This window comes from Callithrix jacchus, chromosome 3, assembly GCF_049354715.1.
Source record: "Callithrix jacchus isolate 240 chromosome 3, calJac240_pri, whole genome shotgun sequence".
NCBI classification, from domain to species: domain Eukaryota; kingdom Metazoa; phylum Chordata; class Mammalia; order Primates; family Cebidae; genus Callithrix; species Callithrix jacchus.
The window spans coordinates 50,672,926-50,693,301 of record NC_133504.1 but is presented as its reverse complement, the minus strand read 5'-3'; the positions used below and the strand labels follow the sequence as shown (position 1 = coordinate 50,693,301).

At 37.8% G+C, this 20,376-nt stretch overlaps 1 protein-coding gene across 7 annotated transcripts in view; it reads right to left on the bottom strand.

Moving 5' to 3' along the window:
* Nucleotides 1-20,376, bottom strand: part of SLC10A7 (solute carrier family 10 member 7) — a 291,318-nt gene that overhangs the window by 47,707 nt on the left and 223,235 nt on the right. For all 7 annotated transcript variants that reach the window (XR_013532873.1, XR_013532874.1, XM_035292871.3 and 4 more), the window contains 3 exons: nt 12,468-12,551; nt 1,199-1,364; nt 187-238 (listed from right to left, as the gene is read on the bottom strand). Coding sequence is in view for 5 of the 7 variants with exons in the window: in XM_035292871.3 (XP_035148762.1) it covers nt 187-238; nt 1,199-1,364; nt 12,468-12,551 (302 nt within the window). In the remaining 2 variants the exon portion in view is untranslated. The remainder of the gene's footprint in view (nt 1-186; nt 239-1,198; nt 1,365-12,467; nt 12,552-20,376) is intronic.

Below are 20,376 nucleotides of genomic sequence, written 5' to 3'. Positions count from 1 at the left end.
CACCCGATGTGGATAGATGAAACAAGGCCAAGGAAAGACCCTTTGTAATGTCTACAATTTGAGGGTGGCAGAAGAGAGGCAGAATGGTCAGGGAGACAGGAGAAAAAAAAGTGGCATATAGCCAAGTAGAGAGCATGATTCCTCATTTAGAAAACTAACAACAGCAAGAGATACCAAATCACTTACCTTGTTGAAAAGATGAAGGTTAAAAGCATAAAACTCAGCTGGATAGAAAATACTGAAGAAAAAAAGATTGAATCTAAATTAGCACTCTAAAAGCAGTATTTGTAGCGTACTTATTGGTATACTTGTTTTATCTCAAACTTACAGGAACTAAAAAAGAAAAACAAACAAATAAACCAAACAAGCATATCTTGCTAAATTGAAATAATCACTTCAATTAGTGGGACTCAGTCTGTTCTTATTGATGATATCCCCAGACACACTCTTTGTTATTGAGGGAAAATCTAAAGCCTCTTTAAGATTTGGTTATTTAATTTGGTCAATTTAGAAAGAGCTGGTTTATACTATGAATATTTCTAGAAAATATGATAAATGTAGCAGCATATAATATACTTTAGAATAACAGAAGATTCTTTGATATTACAACATTAGTAACAGTTATCTTTGTGATTACAAGATAAATAGAACAAAAGGTTGCTTTTTGAGCTTTAGCAGTTTCCTGCATTTTGTAGTCTGCTGCTTCTCAGAATGAAATGATATTACTTTGGGTAAATTTTACTAGAAAATATGATGTAAATATTCACATTTTAACCAATGCAGCCAAGTTATTATACTTAGGAATAATAACATCATATATTATAAATCTGTTTTTAAATCACAATAGGGGTAAGATCAGTTTAAAGTTATAATAAACTAAATTGATGACACAGTGCTCAATCTAACATTTGCATCTGACAGAAATTAAGGCTTCTCTCATCTTACATTAACTACTGTAAATCAGAAAATGGGGCAGCAGACTCAAAAACAAATGAAATTAAGATATAAGTATAAAACCGCTTCTTAAAAAAACAAATACACATGATAAAGTCACTGAGTAAATGTAATATAAAATTAAGCATTCATTTCTAGTCAAATTAGTCAAATCCACTAGACATGAATTTAGAGAACACACATTGCTATGCATTGCTATTGAGGAGACTGAGGGATAGCCAGGCTATCCCATTTTCCAACTTACTTATGACCAGTATGAGAACAAGGCTGAATTTATCCAGGTCAATATTTGGGTTAGAGAACGTGTCACAGAAGGTTGTGTAGATAATCATGAGGAGTACACTGCTGCTGACAGCACCAAAAGGAGGCTTCTTTCTCTCAAGCCAATCCTTAATGTATCTTCGGACAATCTGAAATACAGAGATCAACAGGTTGCCTCTTTTCAGAGATGTAGGGAGTTGAACTGGGCATCACAAAGTGATTTTGACAGCAGAAAGACATAAAGGAAAGAGAATAATTTGGTTGATGGCCACAGTGGATTTCAAAGCTTCCTTGCCACATTACTCTTCTTCTGGGGAATTTAACATTTGTAGTGCAACTTCCACTGGGTGTCCATAATGAGAGTATATTTTCAACTGCATTCAAATCCATCCTTAATCATGCCAAATGCTCTTTGCTAGCTGTCACTGAGACATGCCCATTAAGCCTCCCCAAAGTTTATCTCCTCTGCTGATCCTAATGGATGTGTGTAATTATCACAGTCCCCTTTGCCTCAACAGACAATTCCAAGTGCAACTTTGGGAATCTTAAAAATCTGACAACTTCAAGAATTTCAAGACGGTAGATAATCGAAAGTGATCCATGGAACATATTAATATTTAAACTGCTAGCAATGCACCAGAAGTTTTTAATTAAATTATAACTCATGCTTGAAAAGCAAAAGTGCATGTGTTGTGGGAGTTTAAATAATTCAAACTCTGAATATCTAGAGTTTTTGTGAATCCAAAGACAAATGCCATTTGCATACTTTTAGAATTCCAGAATTAACACTTAAAAATGAATAAACCTGTCCTAACTTTCCTACAAAAGGATCAGTGAAATATAAAGTTATAGAGCAATTCTGTCTTATTTTAAAATCAGGTCATCTGAATATTAGTGATAACTTCTGTTTGGACATAAAAGTGAACCATTCTACTTAAAACCTAGTTTCGCTTTTGAAAGAAGCTGTACAAGTACTATCATAAGGACGATAGCTGAGACATATTAAGTTTTGAGTCACTCATTATCCTGCATAATTGAACATGAGATTTCACAACAGGCTGAATTACCATGGATCCATTAGCAATAATGAGGTCAGGGAACTTCTCCTGATAAGGCTGATGGGGTTCTGTCATCACCTGCTCTGTCACTAAAAAGGCTTAATTCGCAATGGAGCATATCTTTACAGATGCTCAAGAATGAAATAAACTACTCTCAATAGAATCTTTGAACAACTGGCTTTTGCATCAACTTTAACTGTTTTGGGGACTCATGAAGTGAACTGACAGTATATTAAAGGCAGTCTTGACAGAAAGCTGACCAGTTGGTACCAGGCACAGATACAAAACCTGAAGGTTACGTGGGGTGGAATAAGTGGAAAGTGTGTTAGATGTTTTTTAAAAAATCATGAATAATTTTCTTTAAAAAAGTAGATCTTGTAATTAAAGCCACACCTGGATTTATAAAATATTATGGGATTTATAAAATATTGGGAAGGTGAGGGGAGTGTAGAAGTGATCCTAAATCATAGTAATTTATCTAGCGTTCATTTCTGCCTTTAAATTTAAAATACAGTGGTGTATAGAGAAATAAGAGCAGTCTGTCATACAGCATTATGGACTGACATATTAGGACACAAATTTTGGATAATAGTGCTACAGTCTCATAGGTATCCAGATAACTCCATGATCATCATGTCACCAGGGTGCTAGTTATTGGAAGGCTACAGAGGGACTTCATTTAAAGAATCATTTCATAATCTATTGTGTTTGGTAGTATAAAACTGGTAGCTGTGCAAATTTAATATAATTCAACTCCTTTAGGAAATAAAATAAATGGAAATTACACAAAATTATTGAAATTGATGCTGCCCTTCAATCTTGTTTTAATAAAGAATGATTAAAAACACCACAAATTTTCTCTCTCTGCAATAGGTTATAAAATGTATGATCCCAATTCCAAAAATAAGTGTCTTCTTCTCCTACCAGCATTGCCCTCCAACAATATAAATAAATATGAATTAGGTATAACTTGAAAGTGAAAACCATTTTAAAAACCAAGACAAATCTGTAATAACTAATCAACTTTATAAGCAATACAGATGTCCCTTGCTATCCACAGAGGATTGATTCTAGGACCTCTGTGGATACCAAATCCATGAATGCTCAAACCCCTGATAAAAAAAAGTGTAGTATTTTCATATAACGGACACACACCCTCCTGTATACTTTAAATCAGCTTTAGTTTACTTATAATACCTGATACAACCATTTACACATGTATTATACTGTAGTAGGTTGTTATACTGTATTTTTAAGAAATTGTATATTATATTTTTATTTATTGTTTTTTGCCCAATTATTTTTTATCTGCAGGTGGTTGAATCCACAGATACAGAACCCACAAATACAAAGAGTCCACTGTAATTTGATTAAGTTAACCATAAAATCTATCTCTTTCTTCATTGCAAAGTTCTTAGGGTCTCATAGTAGAATAGGACTCCCTCAATATGGTAAGAAACAGGGTCTCCCAGGTCCAGAATCCTTCTGGCCAAAATATCTTTCTTCTAACCACTCCAGTAAGTTAATGGTGGATACCTAATCTCAATAAAGAAAACAACTGGAAAGTTGGGAATGGACAGGTATACAAGTGAAACAGTAACCCTAGAGGGAGAGCAGATTGTCACCATTTCTAGTCTTATTGTGATATTTGTCTATATTTTCTAAGTAAACTCTTTTACATCTTGCCAGCTTCCACAGAGCTTTTCCATCTTCCTCTAAAATAAAATTCACAAAGAAGCTGCTTTTGCACTATGTAGCTAGAAAGATGTTAAAACGTTTCATAAACAAAACTGGATAAGTAGTGTTGACATGCCTCAAAGATATGCTTTGGATATAAACTCCAGGAAACCTCATCTTCTCTTAGTTTAGCCACTTATACTTCTGATGCAATCACTCTATATTTGTCGAGAGTTCACGTCATTTTAAAATTCTCCAAACTTCTTTGCCTTATAGAAATCTTTAGCAACCTTAAAGGAAACAACACTTTGCTTGAGCTAGATCAACATAACCTGATATAGATGCCTCAGAATTGTCTCTTGGGAAAAAAGAAAATCCAAGATGAGGTGGTAAAAGGCATTCTGGTGAGGTGGTTAGTTCTATCTTCCTTCAGAATCTATACTAATTCATTTGCCCTCAGACCTCAGAGCAATGTAGGTGTTCAAAATTAAGTGACAAATCCTCATTAACCTGTTTATTTTTCCTGTGAAGAGAGAAGGAAAAAATCCTCCATACAAGCTTTTTATTTTGTTGTCTCACCTTTAAAACTTTGATTTTCTTTATTTTAAACTAAGTAGCAGGAAAGGGTAAAGGGAAACTTAAATTTGACTCTCTGTGCTTCTAATAAATGGAGCCATATATCAATTTCTGCATGACTTCCAAGTCGGAAACCTGTAAAAATAAAATGCCTTAGGTGTAGAATGTCGATTCACTGAGATAGATATAAAGTATAATACCCATCATCTTAGTTCTCTTAATTTTTTTGTTGAAGGATTTCCTTGCTTTTTGTTTCTATTGTCTTTACGTTTATAAATTGATTTTTTGAGTAAGGATATATGATAGATAATTTTTCATGTTAAGTCTGAATTTCAAAACATTTTTCTTTGAGGTAGTTTCAATTTGTTTATTCAATTTTTATCCTCTATTACACTAAATCCAGATAGTTTCCTAAAGTTTTGTCTCTTCATTAATATCCTGCTGCAATGTATAGAGATATGAAATCAAATCCAATTTCTATAACACCTTTCTTTAAAGATATTTTTAATATTGAGTAGATTCAAAATAAAACACTTTGCAAAAAGCATAAACAATAATAATAATAAATGGGCACAATTAACACTTATTATCTACTTCACTCTGAAACTTCTTCCCCTCTATTTCTTCATTTCATTCTCATGAGAAAGGTCACACACTATTATTCTGCTGAGTTTACTGTTGAAAACAGAGGCACAGAGAGCCAAGTCAACTTGCATAAAATGTTGAAAAGCTAGGGGGGTGGGTGGGTAGGACTACGACCCCTATTTCCTGAAGGAACCATGGCACAGGGCTTCAGAGTACAGACTCTGGAGCCACAGTACAACTGACTTTGAGTCCTGGCTCCACTCCTTACTGTGTGATGTTGAGCAGATTCTTTACTTTCTGTGTGCCTCGTCTGTGATAGAACAGTGGTTGTCTTGAGGATTAATTAAATAAACATAAAATGCTTTAGAGACAGGGCCTGTTCCTGGTAAATGATCACTATTTTTATTCCCAAGTCTCAGTTTGATGATGTTTCTATCACTGTTTATCAGGACACCTCACTGTTACTTTTTTCTCAAAGCGATTTTCAGGTGAATCAATGGAAACTGTTCATCTCTAATATAATGCTATAAGTGCAAAACTCTACTAGTATTAATAACACTAACTTCAACTTTAATGGAAGACTATTTAATATGAAAGACCCATCTCAAACTGAAACAAATCGCTAATGGAAAGACCAGAGATGCATGAATGATAATGTATAGATATGCTTTGTTATTTATTATTAATTTATAGGGGGAAAAGTAGGTTTTAGTGTGCCACTTTAAAAAATACTCAAGGTGATGGAAAATAAAAAGTGGTAGAATTTCTGTTTCATTGTTTATTTGTATATCGCTCTTAAATATAACGCACAAAATAAGTATTTGTCACAAGCACTTAGATGTACTGAAAAGGTTTGTTGGAAAAGAAGAGAAAATGCTATGACAGCACAAATTTTATTTCTTTCTAGATTGATGGAGGGAACAATCTCCTAACCCTCTATGGAAAGACTAATCTTACCTCACAGAGTCACAGCACCTTTGGGCTAGAGGATATAAAACTCTTTGTTTTACAAATGAGGAAAGTGAGGTCTAGGAGCCATGTATGCAGCCAAGCGGTGACAAAGACCAAACTAGACCTCCCATCAAATTAGAGTCAGTCAGTAATGATTTCGAGCAAAAAAAAGTATTGTATGGAGAAACAGAAAATAAAATTCACTCTCAGAAATATAAATCACAAGTTGAATGATAAACTTTTATCACCAATAAAAAATTAAGAAAAATATATTCAGCTCATACTTCCTGGTCTTTTTCTTCTCTCTCTAGTTCCCATTTTCTGTTTAACCAGTAATGATAAGACCTCATTTTAAAACATCCATATAACAATCCATACAAGTGTTTACTTTTATAATTTGGCACTCCTAGTTACAGCTGTGAAAGTAGCCTGCCATGCAGGACACCTGATTCCTCTGAACCAGCACGTATGTATACCGCTAACAAGGTCCTCAAAAGATTACCTCACACAGTTGAGATGAACCAATAGATTAAACTAGGCAGACAAGGTCCCTGCCTTATGATGCTTACATTCTAGTTTAAGAGAGAAATAAAAAGCAAACAATAAATAAACAAGAGGCAAAATAATAATACATACTGAGCAGAAGTTTACACTAGATGGTATGACAGTGACTGAGTGGCTACAGGTAGCTACCCAAGGAGAGGGTGGGGAAAGAAGGTACTTTTGAGGAGGTGAAATGTGGCAAGGTGTTTCATGCAGAAGGAACGGCCAGTGCAAAGGTTCTAAGACCTGAACAAGATTGGTATGTTTGAGAAACAGAAGCAAAGTTAGTGAGACGTGAGGGCAATGGGCAAATGGGAGAGTGCTGGGGAGGTAAAAGGGAAGATCTAGGATAAGGTGAAACAATCCCTTTGAATAGTAGAAAAAGAAACACTATAGGAAGTAGGGTAGGGTTTCTGGGAGGTGTTAGATGACATGTTCAATTTGGGGTCATGAATTTAACACAAGATGAGCCCAATGTATATTGCTCTTGAGAATCAAAGCTCAGTTGCTCCAGTAGATGTAGCGTTGGGCCTTTGTGAATTAGGTAAAATGGAGAGAAGAAGCTGAGAGCTTTGCCAGGGAGTGAGGTAAATGATGGAGTGGCTCCATTGCACGTTGGTGTAGGCAGAGTTGGCTTTAACCATGGTTGGGGCTTTTTGAGCAAGTATATCAAAGGGAGAAATGGTGAAAGAGTTGAGAATATTTGCCAAGGAGGGATTATAATGATAGACTATGGAATCAAAGCTGGATAAGAAGGGAAGTAAAGTCTATGAGGATGGTGACTGAAAGGTCAGTTAATCTGGGATCTTGGTAAGGTTGAAGAATTACTGATTAGAGGATGTGAGCTTAGTAGGTGAGGACAGGCACGGTGTTATGAGGTCGGCTGGCTGAGATTAATCATCAAGTTCCAACAGGCCTGCTCTAGCCCTGTAGCACTTGTGTATATTAGAAAAATCCCTTCTTTAATATACTCTATTCCTTCCTGCCAGGAAAATTTTAATAATAAATATTCAAACCTATGATGCCTATAAGGTGGGTACACTTCTTTGAAATGCAGCATTGTTGTGTACCACACAATCTATACCACCATAGGCAGAGATGGCCTTGTGAGGCTGTGATTGTAGGAGGAGGTAGCTGAGGTGGCACTGCCTGCCCTGGGCACCCCTGCCTGTGGAATGCTCCCCTTTCTCCATGGTACTGGAGGATCTGAGGACCATGCAGCAGCACTTCATTAATAACATCTACTCAGACATGTGGCTCTATCATTTATGTCAATATATCTGTGGGCCAGTTATAGCACAGTTCATCCAAAGGCTAAAACCAAGGGAGGTGTTAGATATATGGCTTTTCTTTAACATAAAATTATGAATAATTTATTTTTCCTTGAACTGGTATGCTTAAAAAAGATATACTTTTTTTTTCAGATATGTTTTTCAGGTGGTAACTAGAAAAGAAAAACATCATTGTTATTGAGAACCTACTATATACAGACCTAAAAATATTACACTGAACAAATGACAATCTAGGGAAAATTACTGCTGGGGGCTCTCTGAAGATAAGTTCAAAGTTCTCTTCAGGCAATCTTTTTATACAGCTTACACCCTACTCTTGAGTGTGTTATTAAGTGTCCTATAAATAGTAACCTATGGAGACTACCACTTGGGATGAAATAACAGATTCAGTATACATACATACTGAGAGTTATTATAAGCAAGGAGATAAGAAAATTAAGAATATACAATCTCTGCTTTTAGGAAGCACATTGATAAATTATATTCTTTCCTGATAAATATTATGAATCAAGTACTATGGGAGATGTGAAATTTAATCTAGGTCAGTCTAGGTCAGAGCAAGCAGGCGTCACATTGAAGGGGATCTCTGTACCAAGTCTTCAGCAATGAGTAGGAGTTTGCTAGCAATACAGTCAAAGGCACAGAGCAGTGAAGGGCCATGGTCAGGTGAAGGATGATGAGTATATATCATGGGAAAAGCAGAGCCCTAAGGAGAGGAGTGGTGAGAAGTGGCACTGGAGAAGCAGGTTGGGCCAAACTCTGAAGGGCTTTGGGGCCATGCAAGGAACTGGCAACAGGGAGCCACTGGGAAGTTTTTAAGGAGAGGAATCATATGAATTGATTTGCTTTTTAGGACTACTCTGGAGGCAGTAAAGATATTAGATGGGAATTAGAAGAGACTCACAGCAGAGAAACAGGTTTAGGAGGTGCAATAATTCAGATAAGAGATGATGAAGGTGTGTCATCCTCTCCAGCAGTGTACTGGGGCTGTAGGGTCCAGGTGTGAATGATTTCTGAGGCAGAAATGGTAGGATGTAGTGACTGCCTGGAGGTAAAGGAGCATGTCTGTAAGGAGAGGGAGGAGGCAAGGCTGACTGGTGGTTTCTAGATGTGGAGACAGGGTGGTAACTGTTAATTCCTAAGACCAGAATACAAGAGGAGGGGCAGGTAGATGCAACCGTATAGGTTTCTCCTCAAAAAGAGCCATCAAAGAACTGTGGTACCTTGAACATTTAAGAAAAAAAAACTGCCTATACTACTTTTTGACTACCTTTATTACTTTGTAATTTACTGAATACTTTACTACTTACTACTGAGAACACGAAGAATGAGCCATCTAACAATTCATTATTCTCTCTGGATAAATGCTTTTAAATTACGTACATTATATAACCCTAAACATACACAATTAAGTAACCTACACACAGATTTTTTTCCCTACGTTTTAAGCCAAGCATTTATTATTTACAGGGAAATTTCCAAGATCTACTACAAGAAGAATGTATAAGCCTTAAATTATTGGATGGAATTATTTTCAGAACCAAGAAAATACGTATGAATTTAAACTAATATAATCCACAGCTTAAACTGTGTGGAGATGAGAAATACAGGTAGATTCAGTTATGCCTCTATACAGCAAAGCATATCCCTTACTGATCATTGAACTCTGACTCATTCATTCTTTCGCGCACTCTTTCAACACATATTTATTGGGTACCTATGGTCTGGGAATGTAACGGTAAACAAAAAAAATGTGGCTCCAGTACTCAAGAAGCTGACAGCCTAATGGCAGAGACAAACTGTTAACATGCAAACTAAACATAGGTATAATTTGGGAGAAAGGTTAAAGAAATCAAACAAGGTGTTGCAATGAAGAATAACCAGGGAAATATATATCAGCTATATGGTTCAAAACCAAGGGAGGCGTTAGAAATATGGCTTTTCTTTAATGTAAAATTATGAATAACTTATTTTTCATTAAACTGGTATCCTTAAAAAAGATGCTTTTTTTCAGATATGTTTTTCAGGTGATAAATATGAAAGAAAAACATCATTGTTATTGAGTACCTACTATACACAGACCTAAAAATATTATGCTGAACAAATGACAATCTAGGGAAAATTACTGCTGGGGGCTCAAAGAAGCCTTGATTAAAGAGTCAAATGAGAAACACATTGAGGTGGGAAGGTAGGCAGAAAGACATTCTAAACAGAAAGAGCAGGAACTGAGAAAAGCCAGAGAGGCTGGAAGTAGGAAATGTGGTAGAGCTCAGAGAGGTAGGCAGAGTTGTAACCTTTAGTCAGAAGCTCTGTTATGTGATTAGCACTGTGGGAGAAGTATTTTTTAAGTATCACTTTTTATATTTAATTAAATGGTATTCTTTTTTTGAGACAAAGTCTTGCTCTGTCACTCAGGCTGGAGTGCAGTGGCGTGATCTTGGCTCACTGCAAGCTCCACCTCCCTGGGTTCAAGTGATTCTCCTGCCTCAGCCTCCCGAGTAGCTGAGATTACAGATGTGCACCACCAAACTCAATGAATATTTGTATTTTTAGTAAAGTTAGGGTTTCATCATGTTGGCCAGGCTGGTTTTGAACTCCTGACCTCGTGATCTGCCTGCCTTGGCCTCCCAAAGTGCTGGGATTACAGGTGTGAGCCACCACACCCAGCCATTAAATGGTATTCTCAAAGTGCTTATGAATCCCTCCTTTTGTGCTAAATTTAGTCCCTTTACTAAATATAAAATTAAAAAAAAAATAGCACCTGTGTTGTGGATGCTGTGGAGCACCACCCAGATCCCTCTCTTCAGGAATGAGGTGCTTATACCCACAGCTGCAGGGAGTGTTGGGTGAGTAAAAGATGTCAGTGAAGTTCCTCTTTGGGACTTGCCCTCAGCCTAAGAAAGCAGACTCACCCAAGGTCACAGTCCTCATGGAAGGTAGGAGGGAAGCCAGTATCTAGTAACAGGTCAGTGTAAGAGTATAAAGACCAGGTGTTCTTGCCTTAAGGCAGGAGAACTCTGAGGGGTCATTTCACCTCCAGGGCTCCCCACAGGATCTACTGAGACCTCTGTTGGGATTGCATCATCTCCATCCTACTTTATCCACTCTCCTAAAGGTGTTGCTCCCAAGGGTACCTCCTAGTGAACTTCCTGCATGGAAACCTCTGTCTTTGAGCCTGTTGCCCAGAGAACCTGAGCTAAGATAGCATGTAAATATTACATGTCTATGCACACATTTCTTTTTTTTTTCTTTTTTCTTTTGAGATGGAGTCTTGCTCTGTCATCTAGGTTAGAATGCAGTGGCATGATCTTGACCCACTGCAAACTCTGCTTCCCAGGTTCAAGCAATTCTCCTGCCTCAACCTCCCAAGTAGTTGGGACTACAGGCACCTCACCACCACAACTGGGTAATTTTTTTGTGTTTTTAGTATAAACAGGGTTTCACCACATTGGCCAGGCTGCTCACAGACTCCTGACCTCAGATGATCTGCCCACCTTAGCCTTCCAAAGTGCTGGAATTATAGGCATCAGCCATAGCACCTAGCCTATACATACATTTTTTATATTCAGTATTTCAAAGACTTGTTTCCTGGTTAATATTTGCAGGGAATTTGGTAATAATGATTATGATGATAGAAGCTATAGAGCACTTACCTGAGTTAGGTTCTATGCCAAGAACTTTACAGGCATGCATATTTCATTTAATCTTTACAACAACCCTTTAAGATAGATATTATTATCACAATATTTAATAAATTATGAACTTGGAGCTAGGGAGATTAAATAACTTGCCCATAGTAACACAGCAAATCAAAGGCAGAAATAAGACTAAAATCAAATTGCTCTTAATGTACAGCTTTCCTAAGACTTTCTCACTTTAGTCGTGCTTTAAATTCTATACTCTGATACTGTGGCATCCTATGATTTTAAAGAAAACAAAAAACAGCAAAAAAATTCACTTGTTTTAAAATTTGTATGCTTACTACTAACTTGCTATAAAAAGTTAAAATAGAATTTCTATTAGCCCAATTGAATAAGAATGACAAAGTAAGCCCTAAATCTTCTAAGATCAAGCTTTAAGAGATAATTGAATTAAATTGTTTATCAATTACATGGTTACAAACATAACTGCTGTTGGAGGAGTCCATAAAGATGCCAGCCAAAGACAGATGCTTGTTCCCAACAATGGTCATAAACCTTGAGAATCGCAAAGTCACAAATAGAGACCTTGTCAAAAGTTGCAGAATAAGGTAAAGACTTGCTAGGTGTTTTCAAGATAGCTACACAGCTACAAAGAGCAGATAATAAATTTTAAAAAATGAAGACTCTGTGCAGAAGTCCCTATATATAGCTAGCAGGGGTCCCTAAATACAGCTAACTGCAAAGCAGATTTGTATTAATTTAAAAAATAAAAAAATGAGAAGACTGAGATTGGTGAAACTTTGTTTTCAGTCTCATATATTCATTTATCTCCTCCCTCTAAATACCCTTTCTCTCTACTGCTCTGACATTATGTAAGATTTCACAATTTGATCCATAAAGAAAAGATCAGTTAGAAGTGGAGGTCTTACCTGTCCAATGATGAGAGGAACCACAACAGTCATAAAAAGCTGAGAAAAAATAGATGTGAAAGGCACAGAAGAAGACGAGCCAAGCTGTAAAACAAGAAAATAGGAGTTAGAATTAACTGTGAATCAGTTATCAAGTATTAGTGTTTATAAATAATGCAATAAATAGATTCTCTCACATGCATCAGAAATTTGGTAGCTATCTACAAAGAACAAGTGAAGTTACCTCTAATTTTCTAAATTCAACACAGAAAACTGTTAAGTATTTTAAAATGTAATTTCTACTGGGAGACTAAGATTAACAAAAATATTGATTTGCTATCAACCTAAATTGTTTATTATTTTAGTAAAGTCATTCTGTATTCATACAGTCTATAATCATATGGCATGATATATCGACAATTACAGTTTATGTGATTTTTATGTCACCTGTCTGTAAATATCTAAAATCAATGTCTCATTCCCTTATCAAGATAACATTTTTATTCATGCAAATGAAATAGTTTCTAACTTTCTGACTCCTTCAAAACAAAGACAATGAATTTCAGATGCTGTAGAATTTTTTCTTACACAAGGTCTTATGAATTGGGAATCCTGAAACATAACTTATTTTCAACTTAAAATTTCAATATAGCTTTCCTAAATTTGTATGCCTTAACACTGTTAAAAATTCCTATTTTTCTTCTTCCTCATTTTTCGATTCTTTCTTCGCTAACAATTGCAATCTCAGCTTCATTAAGAGGCTGTTCCCTGCAGCACAACAGTGCTTATCTCCGCACACAGTAACACACTCACATTAGCCTCCCTCACTAAGAATCACTGAGGCTTCCGATGAACTTTTTAGTGTTGGTCAAAACCTCCCCATGTTTTTCAAACTGCTCTGGACAAACAATAGATGTTTCTCTCTTTCACAGGTTCATTTTGCAACCAGATTCTTGCAAACCATTAATAATTGGCCCTTGGAACTTACTTTTCACCTTTCCCCTCAGACCAAACCTCAGTTTACATAAGTTTAGTTACACTTAGAAATATCTTTTGTAAAATAATATTTGTGAAAGGACATGGAAGCAGTGATGACTGAGGGTAGACAATGTCAAATAAAACAGAGCAAATATTTAGATAAATGAAGTCAATAGCTCTGAAGGAAGTGGTGTGGGAGCAGTGTTTTCACTGATTTCTGCATGAATGGTTTACAAAATCTCCTCTCCACTCTGGCATTTATATAAAATTCTGTCCCCCAGCTCCAGCCCCAACCTACATGCATTGAAAATGCCAAGAATATAGGTCTTGTCCTTCAATGGCTCTGTTTTCATTTAAAACCAGCTTCAACACTGACCACTGGCTTTCTATTTAACCCATCAAAATTGGTGGTCTCTAGCCCTTTTTCTCCACAACCAATATAAACTAAAATGAAAAAAGTCAAAGAGAAAAAGTGAACTGGTAAAGAACAAACAGGATTCCTGGTGTGTTAAATGTTGCATGGCTGTTAGATGTTTCTTTTTAGGCAAAATCAAAATATTAAAAGCTAATAATTAAACTCTATTTTAAAGCAACTATGTCTTTGAAGCACAAGGTGCTTAACAGGTACATTCTCTCCACAAATATTAACCCTAAGGATATTTCTGGAGCAAGGACTGAAATAAAGAAAAAAATATATTTTACAGAGAAATTGAGACCCTGGATGAATAGAAAAATAAACTTTAAAGAACAAAGTTTCCAAGTTCAAAAAGGTCCAGCTCAATTCTCTCTTCATAAGGATTATAGAGCTTGGAGAGAGGTAGCAAAATTCAGTTATAATCTTCATGTAAAAGGTGACATTTCCTGCCTAAAATCACTTCAGTGATCTCACATATCTCTGGCTCCTCTTTCTAACTCAACTTTATTATTATTATGTTTTTATATATTTTTAAATGAATAACCATTTCAAGCTATATTCTCTCTTTAAGCACCCCAAAATAAAAGAAACCCCATTTCAAATTGAGTTTAAAAATATTATATATTTATAATGTTTCCATCCTTCACATACTAGACCACTGGCATATTCAATGTTTGGAATCCACATGTTCTTTGAAGACAGTGGAACAAGGCTATGGGATGAGGAGGTTGTCCACGATCTCCAAGGTCCCTTTTTCCTCTAGAATGCTATGATCTCTGATCTTCTTGTTTGGAAACACAGGTTAAAGCAGGCTTCCTCTGAGGCTCTGTCAGATCAGAGATCAGAGCAAGCTACTTAGGAATGTAATTAACTGGGTACATGAAGCTAGACGAGGTATGGCAGGGATGCTGGCAAGGAAATCCCCCAGGATGGCTCCCTTAGAAGTGGCTCTGAAAGGAAGGAAACCTCAGTGCTGGAGTCTAATTTGGCATAAGTCCTTTCTTTTGAATTGGCCACCAGACCTGTTGCTGTGTTCAGTGTGAAGATGCAGAGGGACCCTTGGGGAAGTTTCTGATGCTATGAAGTATGCCCTGGCATCCAGAAGACAGAACAGCAAGCATCTGGCACAGCACAGCTTGTGAGGACAGGGCTAGAGAGACACAAAACCCAACCATTCTGCATGCCAAGCTGATTTTAACTAAAGCAGAAGGAAATATGCTGCTTGGGATATTTGGTTCTTCATATTTTAAGAAGGAACCTGTGTGGTTTCTATTGTAAAGATCAGTGTGTTTATGAGACTCAGCAATAATTCGCAGGTGAAGTTTTCAGGTTCAGTGAAAACTTGTATCGAGCAAGTGCTCTAGGCTTCACTGAGCTACCCTGGCAGATTTAGAAGTCATATGTCTCATACCGGCGACCCATGCTTTAAGTTATAGCGTGTTCAACAAACAATCCAGTCCTTGGCTAATTTCTTGCAGAAATATGTAGTACTTTAAAGGAGAAAACTCACCATTAGCTTGGTTTGTTTGTTTTACTATCCTATGCCGAGAAGAAATCATTCCTGATAATTCAGTACGTGGCAATTTAGGATCTTTGCATTCAGTCATTCAAATAGTTACACAGTGCTTCCTGTGAGCTAGGGGTATGTTCTCAATGTTGGGGATACAATAGTGGACAAAAGACAAAACCCCGCCTGTCAAGCTGCTGCTTTATAAAAGCTGAGGTCTGTGTGCATGCCTGTCCAACCCCAAGTATACATGCACTCACTCCTCTCTCTGGAATGCTGTTTCCCTACTCAAACTTGAAAAATTTGAGCCTTCTTCCAAGACTCAGTTCAAGCATTACTTCTTCAGGAATTCTTTCCAACACCTCCTCCCAAAATGCTGAATTGGCTACCTCTCTTTTGTGAACCACTGTTTTCTGTGTCTGAACTGTACCTCTTGGAATCCTTGGTTGTTCTTGTTTACAAATCTATGCTCCTGAAGGTTGGGACACGATCTTGTTCATTACAGTCCCAATGCTCAGCAGAGTGACCGTGTTCTACATTTAGAACAGTGGTTCTCAAATGAAGCACATCAGAAACATCTGGATGGTTTGTTAAAATGCCGATTGATTTCTCCATCCTCACTGTGTCTGATTCAAAATGCCTATGGAGTGGGATGAGAGTTGTGGTGAGAATTTGTATTTTTAACAAGGCCCCCAATGCTGCTGCTGCTGCTGCTGCTGAGTTGGGGGTTTGCACTTTGAGAACCACTAATCTACTACATATTGGGTGCTCAACAAATGTGTGTCAATTGGTGAATGATTGTAATATAAAGGCAGAAAAAGCTTGCCCATGTTTTTATTCCATTCTTCCAACTTCATTCAGGTAAGCTGCAAAGCTCTACTTAGTTCACAGACCCATCAGCCAGGTGTCCCAACTGGTTGTCTTCTATAATCGCTCTGATCTCTGATCTGACAGAGCCTCAGAGGAAGGCTGCTTTAACCTGTGTTTCCAATCAAGTAGATCAGAGATCATAGCATTCTAGAGAAAAAAGGAACCTTGGAGATCGTGGACAACCTCCTCATCCCATAGCCTTGTTCCACTGTCTTCAAAGAACACGTGGATTCCAAACATTGAATATGCCAGTGGTCTAGTATGTGAAGCATAGAGACACAATAAATATATAATATTTTTTAAACTCAATTTGAAATGGGTTTTCCTTTATTTTGGGGTGCTTAAAGAGAGAATATAGCTTGAAATGGTTATTCATTTTAAAAATGTAAAAACATAATAATAATAAAGTTGAGATAGAAAGAGGAGCCAGAGATATGTGAGATCACTGAAGTGATTTTAGGCAAGAAATGTCACCTTTTACATGAAGATTATAACTGAATTTTGCTACCTCTCTCCAAGCTCTGTAAACCTTATGAAGAGAGAATTGAGCTGGACCTTTTTGAACTTGGAAACTTTGTTCTTTAAAGTTTATTTTTCTATTCATCCAGGGTCTCAATTTCTCTGTAATACTAACATTTAAAAAAATTTTTTGCTTTAAGTTCTGGGGTGAATATGCAGATCTTGCAGGATTGTCACATAGATATACACATGCCATTGTGGTTTGCTGTCTCCATCCCCCCATCACCTACATTAGGTATTTCTCATTTATCGTATGCTTCCATGTGCCAGACACTGCTTTGTTTTATTTTTTAATAATTTCAACTTTTACTTTAGATTTAGGAGGTACATGTGCAGGTTTGTTACATGGGTACACTGAGTGATGCTGAAGTTTGGGATATGGATTATCCCATCACTCAGATAGCAAAGTACCCAACAGTTTTCAACCCTTGTCCCCTTCCTCCCTCCTCAATCTGTTAGTCCCCAGTGTCTCTTGTTGCCATCTTCATGTCCCTGAGTACAAGCTCCCACTTATAAGTGAGAACATGCGTATTTTGTTTTCAGTTCCTGTGTTAATTTGCTTAGGATAATGGCCTCTAGCTGTATCCATGTTGCTGCAAAGGACATGATTTTGTTCTTTTATATGGTTTGTAGTATTTCATGGGTGTATTATGTACCACATTTTCTTTATCTGATCCACTGGTGATGGTCACCTGGGTTGATTCCATGTCTATGCTATTTTGAATAGTGCAGTGATGAACATGTGAGTGTATGTATCTCTTTGGTTAAATTATTTATTTTCTTTTGGATATACACGCAGTAATGGGATTGCTGGGTTGAATGGTAGCTCTAAGTTCTTTGAGAAATCTCCAAACTGCTTTCCACAGACACTGGACTAATTTACATTCCCACGAATAGTATATACGGGTTCCTTTTTCTCTGTAGCTTCTCTAGTGTCTGTTGTTTTTTTACTTTTTAATAATAGTCATTCTGATTGGTGTGAGATGGTATCTCAATGTGGTTTTGATTTGCATTTCTCTGATGATTAGTGATATTGAGCTTTTTTCCAGTTTTTGGCCACTTGTATGTCTTCTTCTGAGAGGCAGACAATGCTTAAAATGCTTATTGCATGTGGAATAATTTTTTCCTGTCTTTCTTTTGCATGTGGAATAAATTCTCACAGCAACTCCTTGATGTTGGTTTTATTATTGCCCTCATTTTTGCAAGAGGCAACAGTGGCACAGAACCGTTAAACAACTTGGACAAGGTCACTATAGCTAGAAAGTGACAGAGACAGAATCTAAACCCACAGGTGTAGCTCCAAAGCCCTCACACTTAACTCTTTACACTCTACTATAAATTAGTTACAGGCGGTACAGTGTGAAACAAGGGAAGGGAGCACGAGTGAAAACCAAAGCTGGGCTCTTCTTTTTATGTGTATGTGAGGGGGCAGGGCCACGGGGAGGGGAGAGGGAAGGGGAGGGGGCAAGCCACAGAACACACAAAAAAAATGATTGGAGTGACTAGTTTCTCAACTCTCCCAAGGATGTTACATAACTAGTGCCACAGTAGGCGCATTAGGGAGAAGTTAATTCAGTATACACAATGGATGCCTTAGGACATCAGGGCTTCTCTAACTGGGCAGAGACAGACTGAATAGAAGCAGGATTGACTGCTATCAACCCATTCAATCTAGAAACTATTTCATCTGGAAAGAATCTGGGGGCCCACTTGGCAAAATAATATGGGGCAAACTAACCAGACTCAGAAAGACAAATAGGTAACAATTCTTGATGAAGAGGTGTTGACTGTCTGTAGAATCACAGTTATCAACCTGCAGTTAGAAAACAGATGGTGCATTTAAATCACTCCTGTAAGTGAGCTGACCTGTAAATTGTCATTAATGCACCAGTTCTTCACTTGCTCTGCTATGTAATCAGCCTTTTATCTCCTATCAGGGAAATCCATTAGCCACAGGCATCTCCACTATTTGTGTCTCTTCCCAGCTATTAAAACATTGTATTAAATAATTCACCCTTGATGACTGGTCTTCACTTTCATTAGCACCACATTCAGGGATAAATAAGAATAGGTATTTACAGTTGATACTGTAGAATTATGAATGTTAAATCTCTTTTGCTAGGAAATCAGAAAGCAGCAGCTTCAGACATAGCGCAGGATGTGTTGCCTTCCTGCTCTATTTCCACCTCTCCACATCATCTACCGAGCCCAGCCCTAGGGAAAGGGAGGAAGACTGGCTTACTATTGTGCCCACCTACAGACACACTCATAATACCTCTATCTCCTTCCTGTCACAAAGATAAACATTTAGACAGAAGAAGAAAGAGTCTCCCCAGGTCCCAATCCCCCACATTTTTCCAGAATTCTATCTTTCCCTATACACGATGTAGTTCAGCTTTTCTTTCATTCTCTGCTGCTCCTTTTCTCACAGGAATACATGCAAACAAAACTGATTACTTACATAAAGTTGTCAAGCAAATGTATACCAGGTGACAGACTCAATGTTAAAAATTTTAATCAAATTTAGGAATATTATTTTTATCAAAATTACAAATATGGTTGTTAAATAGTCATACTGATTCAGTTGCATGCAGCCAACTAAAATTTGGCTATTGTCTGGAAAGTATTTGTTTAGGAGATGAAATTATCTTTTAATATTTATATGCAGGAGCAAGACAGCCATTTAGGAACAGCTCAGGATTACAGCTCCCAGTGAAAGTGCAGAGGGTGAGTGGATGCCACATTTCCAGATGGATCTTTATTGCCCACAGACTAAGAGATTCCCAGGCAGAGGAGCCCCATGGGTCACCAGCATGGCTGTTTTGGCTGGCGCGTGTGCTTTGCTGGTGCCCTGGCACAGCGGTTCTCTGTACAAAATACACTGGTCTGGTTGCCCTTTTAAGCTGGCAATTGGAGTTCTGGGAAGGCAGATTCACCCATTCATCTGATTAGACAGGAGACACAAACAGGGAGCCAGACCAGGAGATTCCCAGGCAAAAAAGCACTGTGAATCTCAGCGCCATTGTTTCAGCAGGCTCAGTGGGTTGCTGCACGAGAAATCACACAGATCCTGGCACCTTTTCAGAAGGTGACTGGAACACTTGGGAGAGAGTCAACCATTCAACTTAAAAAAAAAAAGGCTCTGAGGCAGGGAGCCAGGTGATCAGGCTTAGCGGGTCCCACCCCTACAAAAACAAACAAAAAAAACCATCAATTGGAAACGCTCGGGGTTGAGAGTTTCATGCCAAGCACAGCTAAACCCGGGAGAGTGCACCTCTGTGGGGGAGGGTCGTCTGCCAATACCGAGGCACTCCACCCCTACGGAGGGAGTCCGCCATTGCTGAGGCAGCCTGCCATTGCCGAGGCAACCCGCCGTGGCAGAGGCAACCCGCCATAACAGAGAGAGTCTGCCATTACAGAGGCAGGCCACCATTGCCGAGGCAGTTCTAACCACACCCATATAAACAGGACTGCAGGGAATTTCACATGGCAGCAGGGTGGAGCCAGCAGCAGGGCGGTGCCCACAGCAGCTCAGCAAAGCCTCTGCAGGTAGACAGTGACTAGGCTGCCTCCTTGCTGGGCAGAGTAGCCCTGAAAAAATAAAGGCAGCAGCACAACAGAAACTCATAAATAAAGCCCTA